Here is a 9,040-nt window from a genome sequence, read left to right on the forward strand (position 1 = left end):
TATATATATATATATATATAAAGTTACAATTAGAGATAGTTGCTTTTTGAGATGCTTGATAGGCCGACTCAGTGCAGCAATAACCACCAAAATGGAACTAACCATCTTTGTGCAAATGTCAATCAAAACCATATGAACAAACAACTGTAGTTTGTCATGTTCTGACCTCAAAAATGCGTTTCTTAGGGCCAGGTTGATGGGCACTACAGAACCGCCGGTCACGTGAGTTTGAACTGAGGCATCAGTGGGTCCACCAAGGCTGAGACAGTACACAGGCATACAAGCACAAAACTCAGCCTATCCTGGTCTGCTGCTGTACGTTTATTAAGCACTAGCCAACCGTACGATGGTCCGATCAGAAAACGTATGGAGTAACATCAGGTCACGATGGTAGATTGGGATGGAAGGATAGGATCACTATCCAGCGTATCTCATGCAAAACGTGTTCGGACAGGCATCAACTTTGGTGCGCGTGCTCCTCCCACTGCAGCCGCCCAAAAAACAGGAAAAAGTAGGGAATTTTGAGTAATTATAGTTTTAGGTGGTATCGAATTGATGCGGACGTTTTCGCGCCAACCAGAGTATTCTCTAGCTCGCCGTCATGTCCTGTCAGGCGGATCACCCGATTGGCATAACCAAGGCATTTACTGAGACGTCATTCGAGGCGTCGGCCAAATCAAGGACATCGCTCAAGCGTGAACACGTTCATCTGTTCGGAATTGATAATGGCATTCGTCCAGCGCGAGCTGAAGGAGTAGTGGTGACGCACCCGCATGGCATGTCAGATGTTTGGAATTCAAACGGCCAGTGATGTGCACTACTGATGAGCTCTAATAATAGCAAAACAAGTCCAGTGCTTCTCCACTTTGGTGTGAACTCACGGGACTAATTACGCCATGGCAATAGAAACATTTCTCGGATGAGAGTGATATGAGTCTGAATTAAACATCAGTTATTTTCCCAATGGATTCTGTCGCCCACTTGAACTTTCGCAAACCCCTGGTTGAGAACCAGTGCTCTATTTCGTAATCGTAGTCACCATTTCGGAATTATGAAAATATACTCGTCGTATTGCCATCCCAATTCACCGTGTCAGGGCAAATCGCCCTCTTTCGCCATCTTTCTTCGGCTTCCTAGTTGATATAGTGCTTGAAATTTTCCGTTTATCTCTGACGGCTAAAGCGTTTTCGAGGTATTCATCCATAGATGTTTCGTGTGGGAGGATATTGCCCTTTGTGCATCCGTTCCTTCCTATGTAAATAAATTGGACGTCTTGGTGTGCGATCCAGCGTGGTCACTCCGGAGCTTAACACCCCGATGATTGGATTAACAGTACTCAGCCAGTGGTGTTTCCTCGTCAAACCTATGTCTTTCAATGTGTAGCTGCCCAACTTCGAGACTCGTCAGATAAACGGACCGATAAACAGGATGATTCAGTATTAACGAGCTGATTAAACTACTGCTCCAAATGTGTAGCTGTCTTTTTCCTGTTTTCTACAAACATTAGTTTGTCCACTTTCCTTCACCGACATTTTCATTTTTTTCTATGATTTTAAAGCAAACGATATCGATCTCGAAGCAGCTCGAACTCTTCTAAAGTGGAACAAGGGCCGAATTAACTGGAACTTTCAGGAAAAAGCAGTTCCAGGAAGGTTGATTCAGCCGAACCATGGAATCATACCTGCATACCCGGTTTGGTTGAGTCAAGTGCCGATGGCTTATTGGCCAGGAGTCTTGGTTCGACCGTGTCACTTACCATCGAACGACCCTGGTCTGTTTGCGGTTTCTGGAGCAAGTTCGAAGACTGGATTGGATCCAGTTCCTCCCAATCTTGCCGAAAAGGTTTGTGCGGCGGTCAACTCTGAACCATCTTCGAACTCAGAGAACGCTGTCCCGATTCCTGTCAACCCGGTCTTCTCTTATGTTGACTATTTCGCCATTCGTCATCCAGCCATATTTTGTTTATTGGATCGTATTGATCATAACTTACCATTAGTTGGCTGTCATCGTCTGACAAGACATCAGAACGCTGCACAAGTTACTGCAGGGATGCGGAAGAATAATTCAATCGAGCCCGCTGACGATAAGGAATTTAGCTATCTGGCAGACGGTTGTATCCTCCACCCTCTTTCCGCTTGGCTTTGGTTTCAGATGTCAATCATCCCAATGATTGTATACCAGATGACTCGAGCGTTGTCGGCATTGCAGTTGTTCACTGTTCTCTCACATGAGTTGGGCTACTCATGTCCGCCGCCTTCACAATCGACTCAATCCCCTTCATCTGTGGATCCCACTGTCCTCCTACCCGATCGCCTGGATTCACCGAAGTGTATGCTAAGCGATCTGCAACGAAGCACTGCTGCAGATGTGACAGCAGAAGAGAATTTTGAAGACGAATACCTTCTAACAGACGAGGCTAGCCGTCGGGTAGAACCAAGTAAACATGTGCCGAACCCGGCAGATTTACTGGAATCCCTGACTCTCTTGGGTGCTCGTGATGCCGTCAATCTAGAACGGCTTGAACTTCTTGGGGACTCAGTGTTGCAACTTATCAGCACACTCACCGTGTATAGCGGTTCTCATGAAGACGCTGATGAGGGTCAACTGACTGCTAAGCGTGTTGCTTTGGTGTCCAATTCCAACTTGCGCAATATAGCTGTCCGTTTGGGTTGGCAGAACTACTGCACGGGACAGGTGTACTCGCCACCAGATCACTTTATGTTCCCTTGTTACGATCTCTCGAGTTCGGTAAGCTTAGTTGCTTGTTTTCCATTATGTCCTATATTCCATCTGCTTGCACGCTTGAATTGATCACTAAATCTGCTCTTATTGACTGACCATTCATGCCAATGTTTTGTTTCATGCGAAATACCATTGACAATTTGTGAAAATATCAAGTGGCGAAATGTTCATCTCCGGTCTGGCGAATATTAACCTTTTCATCAATCCAGTCTTTCTTCGTAACCTTCTCATCGATATTTCGTCGTGAAAATAAGGAATCTGTGTTGAGCGAAGACATCGTCCGCACGCTTGTCTTTTTGCTCGTGGTATGTTCAGTTAGTCTTATTTTAAAGTTTACCGAATCCCATCCAATTCCAATCAGTTCACCGCAACCTCATGGGTTCATGTGTTCTACTTCAGGTGTTTCACTAGGGGTTGACAATCTCTGGCAGTTAACACACCCTATAGATTTGTGGGGCATAGTGTGTACACGTGACGTAAGGCAACCTTCTCGGAGGCTCAGCTGGTTGGGGAACCCTTAAAGTGAGTGGGGAATCACTTCATTCTCACTAAGTACTTGGATTTACGATATCACCTCTAAACATGTCAGATTGCGAGTTAGTACTCAGGTGTATTATGGTCAGGTTTGAGTAAACATCAATCCATTCCTTACACATTTCAATATTCAGGTCCCTAATGGTCGTGAAACAGTGCCCGGTGTTATATGTCATGTGGGAGTTGCGCTGGGGCTTCCGGGTTGAATGCGCTGTGCTTGACATTGTGGCGAACAGTCTAATCTGGATTATCCCGCGGACTCAGACTCAATGTTACTAAATACGTTAGTCGCTGCTCATTTTTAATGTCAGTATACTCTTCGACTGACGCCGGCTTGGTTTTTAAGATAGATAATTTCTATCGAAGTTTATTTAGGCGACTTCGTTAGGCGGAAAACATTGACATTTTCCTGGTAGGCGATCTGGATACCCAAGTCAGTAGACTGACTTCTGTGGGAGCACACCTCTTGGTCAGTTTTTCATCTTAATTTGGCGTCAGTGACAAAGGAATTAGCTCCCGCAACCCGTTGAACATCATCCGTTTTTTTTCTGGCAGCATATCCGAATGTAAGTGCTTTTGATGTCCTTTGACGGCTACCAAATCCAAGTTCACCATAGACCTGATTAGATAATGGGACTGTTAACTACCATTCATGATTTTCAACCATCTGGTGCGAGTAACTCGACTCCGATCGTGCCATACTGCACGCATGTCTGGCAACTCGATTCCTTTCAGGTTTACTCAATTCAATCTCTAACTCTAGGGAACAACCAAAACCTAACAGCTTTGGTCTGAACAAGCCCGAAGGTTCACCCCCCACTCGCGAAGAGACTGGATCTTAACGTGGTGTGACGGTTTGCACACCTCATCCACTTATTCGGCCATACGGGGGTGTCCCCGCGACACTCACAGGGTCTCTTATGTCAGGTTGGTCAATGGCTAGAGGTCTGACGAACACAAGCTCCTGGTCCCCCAGGTTGGGGGTTGGAACATGTGACGACTTATTCCGTAGAAATGGTAATGCATTTGCATTTCCCGCCAAACACCGCTACCTTGCGGTTATGCTTTTGAACCAAAGGCTTTGGTTGAGGACCCTAATCATCTTCATGTGTAGGTGTGGGCGCCCTGAAAGTATCCGAGCCCACGTACAACGATGAACTGCACACACAAACAAACTCATGTCACATCGGCCGTCGCGCTTGTTTGATCTGTTTGCTCGCATTTGGGAAAAGGAGTCTGTCCCAGGCAACTGGGGAGAGTCGTTGATAGTGCCCATTTAAAAAAGGGGCTCGTAGTGAGTGTGGCAAACACAGGGGAATCAGCTTAACACCGGTTGTAACGAGACCGTTGGCGTCACTTGTGCTTCGTCGCCTTACAGTGGCTCGTGAGACGCTGACTCTAGAGCAGCAAGCGGGATTCCGGCCTAGTAGGGGTAGCGTTGACCAAATATTCACACTTCATCAGGTGCTAGAACAACGCCATACGTACAAGCGACCCACAATTGTAGTGTTCCTTGATTTCCAAGGCGCTTCTGACTTGGTTGATCGGTCTATTCTGCTTGACACGCTTGCCCACCAAGGAATGCCCCGGAAGTTCGTGAACATGATAAACTCCTCTTATTCCCAGACTTCCGGACGTGTGAGAGTATACAACGAGCTCTCCAAAAGCTTCCGTACTCAAAGTGGTGTCCATTAGGGATGCCGACTCTCCCCATTCCTGTTTAACTTTGTGGTCGATGAAATCATTAAACGAACGCCCCGAAACCCCGACGTTCAAATAGCCTGTGACGAAAACCTTATCGATCTGGAATATGCAGACGACATCGTTCTCATGTCCGAAGAGGAGGAGAAGGCGCAATTGTTCTTAGATGAACTGACCAACTTCATCCTGTCGTTTGGTATGCACCTTGCACTCAAAGTGTAAGGTCATGCTCCTGGACATGCAGTCACCGAACACGCCACTTACAACTTAGGGGCGGCACTCGAAGTTGTGGAGCGTTTTACGTATCTTGGGATTTGTATTAGTTCCTACTGTTCTGTGACGTATGAGGTCAATGCATGGATCTGCAAAGCTCGGGTCGCGTTTGTTAATTTGAGACGCTTATGGCGTCAGAATGGTTTATCCCTGAATCTGAAGGGACGTGTGTATCGAACTACAGTGTGTGCTGTTTTGTTGTACGGCTGTGAAACCTGGCCTGTTCGGGCAGCGGAACTTAGACGGTTTCAGGTGTTCGACAATCTTTGTCTCAGAACCGTAGCTCGTGTGGGTTGGTGTCGGCGTACCCGTAACGAGGCAACTGGAAAGCGAGTTTTCGGTTGTGCAACGGGTACTTCCATTGATGAATGTGTCCAGCACTAGAGGCTGCGTTGGTTGGGACGTATGCTGCGTATGCCTAACTATCGTTTTCCATGCCCAATTTGGAGTGGCGGAAGCAGAGAGGTGGCCAACCCTTGACCTGGCAGAGGGGTATGGAAGAAATCACAAAATGCTCAGGTGCTGTCGGTGCAACTTGCCTTTCAGGATGGGGACCGCTTGGTCCTCACTGTGCCTGGTTGCAGACACTGGAGGAAATGGCTGCCAACCGATGTCAGTGGCGATCTTGTTAGTTTCTATCCAGATTGCCTAAATGATTGTTTGGAGGTGTAGGCTTCTCGGAATGATTGTAGTAAGCCAGCACTTAGTCCCTTCCCCGTCCACCTTCATTCTTTTCTTCACAATAAAGCTTTCCATTGACTCATGTTTGTACGGCAGCGAGGCATCGGTGTTGAACACTGATGTCACGCTGTCGATGATGATGATGACGAAAGTTCACTCAGCTATGCACTGAGCCATAAACACGTGGACGGTTGATGGAACGATATAAAAGGGTCCGTCGATTAAGTTTTGGAAGAAAGAACTCACACGTGGCAGGTGAGGTGTGAACACCTCATAGGTTATGCTAGTCTTGTCTCTTCTCTAAATACAAGATGACCCTCTGCCTCGCACAGCCTATACGCTTAACCATGTGCAAGGTGGAAACGGTCCTTCGGAAGCAAGTTCAGTCGTGCCAGCAACCCTATATCTAAATGAGGACCCTGGTCCACCCCCGATCAGTAGTTAGACAAGCTGAGACATGCCCGGTTCGCATATTCAATCGTCATAGTGTATCTCAGTCGCTGCCTTCAGTACACAGCTTAGAGTTTTCACCCCTTCATACCAACGTGACATGGTCCAAATTATACAATGTCATAACTGAGTCTACACCTCGGTGTTTCGAGCTGTCAGCTATAGTGCGCAGTCCCTAACCCCTATCCAGAGCTGTAGCAACTGCAAAGATTGTACGATTTGCACACAGTTAATTGCTACTGCGGGTGATGGTGCCAAGTTGGTTCCCATAATTGCCTCAATCGTATGCCACGCAGTGTTCACAGGTTGCGTGTACTCACATGGTCTCTTCATAGCTGTTGCTATCCAGCTAGAATAAACGTTCCCGGAAGCGCTCTGCCACCTTTTTGAGTTGAGTAGGGCTACTCGTTTCTCTAATTCATTACTTCCACCTGGTTTACTGCTTCCTTCACAATTTTTAGGTACCTCATCGCGATAGTGACACCAGACTGTTCGTCAGACTGACAGACAAATCCTTGGCCGATATGGTGGAGGCAATCGTTGGATGCTTCCTGCAACACTTGGGTCTTCCAGCTGCCTTTCGCTTGCTGACCTACCTTGGAATTTCGCCGTACGCCAATCCGTCCTCACAAGGAAAGGAGGTCGGCGCATGGGATCAGCTTTTATCTGAAACTCAGCAGAATAATAGACATTCTCACTCGACACTATTCCGTCCTCTGGAATTTCGACCGACGTTCTATCTTCCTGATCGGAACTGTCCTGCAGGGAGCATATCGAGATTGCCGAATGGAACAGAGAAGGATGACCTTATTGAACGTCAGTCTCTCCGGCTAGTGGGTCTCCAAAATATTCTGGGTTATCAGTTCAAGGACATAAGTTTACTCATTCGGGCTCTGACGCATCAGTCGTCTCCGCAGACGTCTCTCTTTGGATCTTATCAAAGGTTTGTTTGATTTTCCTTTAGGTTTTGTTTCATCCTTTCTCCAGTTATGAAAAGCTGAGCCTTTGTCCCTATTTTCAGCCAGTTTCCTCGGGCATCAGTGTGAGAATTATGTTACCGAGAGTATTCGTCCTTTCCGGCATCTTATTTAATAGTTCGATCCAATCGTTACTTGTGGTCCTTGTGTTGTTACAAGCTCTTAAAATGAAAGTGTCCTTGGTGCAAAACATCGTGTCAGATATGAATCGTCATACTTGCAAGGGGCATTTGTTTCCGTTGTCCATTCATTTTGGGGCTGAAAGTTTTGGGTTCTCGTCTTGGACTTTTTATCCAGAGAGTCACAGCGTTATCGGGGCACGTATTTCGTATTCACTCGCAGCTAATTTAGGAAAACATCTATTTTTATCTTTGTTTTCACCGAAATTTTGAAAGGTAAAGAATTGTCAGTTCCCATCTTTGTCTGACTAGGCTGCTCGGTGTAAAATGGTATAGTATTGCGTAGTATTATGGAAACCGAAGTGTTTCACTCATGGGTGCTTCACGGAAATCAGATCGCTTGACCGAACGGCTCGGAATTTGGTAGGATTTTGCGCCACACCCCCGTTCTAATTCTAGTTTATTCCTCACGGGTATATCCGCTACTAACTTCCAACTGAACTAATCCGGTCATCAAAGTTGTACGGTCCCAAGACCACAATGTCTAGTGGTTTCATATTGCCTGTGGCACCACCTAACTGTCAGCTACTCTAAATAATGACCAGTGGGCCGTTTTCATAGCGTTGAGCAATGTAGTCATCTTCATAAAATGACAATAAATATTCTCAATCAATTGGAAAAGGTTTGGAACCGATTGAGAAGTCATCGTTTCAGAAGAGCTTGATAAACAATCGGTAGTGTACGAGAAGCCAACCGACACTGAGGCATTTTTAAACTACTCGTCCGCCTATTCGAAGTCAGTGTTTGCTAGTATTGCCTCATCAATGTTTAGGCATGTAAGGGCCCTGTACACAGAAGAAGCTGATCGGACAGCGGCCCAAACTGAGGTAAAGAACAAACTTCGGCCTAGTGGATATCCAGCCAGCTTGATTAGGCGTCAATTGCGAATGGTATTGGTACCGGTAGCGAAACCCGAATGGATCGGGACAGCTGTTATTCCATGCAAACCAGGGACATCGGAGGTAATTCGAAGAATTCTAAACACGGCTAACATAAGAGTAGCTTTCCAGAGGGGGAACACTCTGTGCTCTGCACTGGTGCAATTGAAGGATCGCCTCCCGGCAAACAGAACCAGGGACTGTGTGTACAATGACTGTGTAATGACTGCACCAAGGTTTACATAGGACAGACGGCCAGGGAACTACACATCAGAGTCGGAGAGCATAGGAGAAAAATAAACAGGCCGCCGAGAAACGCAGATGAATATCAAGCGTTACTGAAAGACTCGGCGATTGCGGAACACGCACTCGACACGGGATACAAAATAGACTTAGAAAGTGTTGAGGTTTTGAGGCGAGGACTACGGTCCACGCCACACAGACTGATCGCCGAGGCAGTAGAGATCGCCAAGCACCCCAGTGTTAATAGAATAGAAGGCGTGGAACGACCGGTCGGGCCCCCAGGTCGACGAGCTGAACCACCTCCTCGTGGTGCCGACCGGGTAGCCTGGACGTCTGTCTGGGTGAGCTAAGAGTTCAGCAACTCCAGACAGGGCCAACCACC

General features: G+C 46.8%; 2 protein-coding genes across 2 annotated transcripts in view; one reads left to right on the forward strand and one right to left on the reverse strand.

Annotated features, from left to right (window-relative positions):
* T265_11263 (hypothetical protein) overlaps positions 1-9,040 on the forward strand; it is a gene marked incomplete at both ends in the record, with an annotated part of 38,297 nt that overhangs the window by 11,065 nt on the left and 18,192 nt on the right. The window contains 2 exons of the mRNA XM_009177872.1: positions 1,559-2,748; positions 6,843-7,324. Of these exons, the coding sequence (XP_009176136.1) occupies positions 1,559-2,748; positions 6,843-7,324 (1,672 nt within the window). The remainder of the gene's footprint in view (positions 1-1,558; positions 2,749-6,842; positions 7,325-9,040) is intronic.
* Positions 1-9,040, reverse strand: part of T265_11262 (hypothetical protein) — a gene marked incomplete at both ends in the record, with an annotated part of 26,465 nt that overhangs the window by 6,233 nt on the left and 11,192 nt on the right. Inside the window, 3 exons of the mRNA XM_009177873.1 lie at positions 2,228-2,359; positions 4,765-5,057; positions 6,978-7,047. Coding sequence (XP_009176137.1) covers positions 2,228-2,359; positions 4,765-5,057; positions 6,978-7,047 — 495 coding nt within the window. The remainder of the gene's footprint in view (positions 1-2,227; positions 2,360-4,764; positions 5,058-6,977; positions 7,048-9,040) is intronic.

Source organism: Opisthorchis viverrini (assembly GCF_000715545.1).
Source record: "Opisthorchis viverrini unplaced genomic scaffold opera_v5_471, whole genome shotgun sequence".
Classification (NCBI taxonomy): domain Eukaryota; kingdom Metazoa; phylum Platyhelminthes; class Trematoda; order Opisthorchiida; family Opisthorchiidae; genus Opisthorchis; species Opisthorchis viverrini.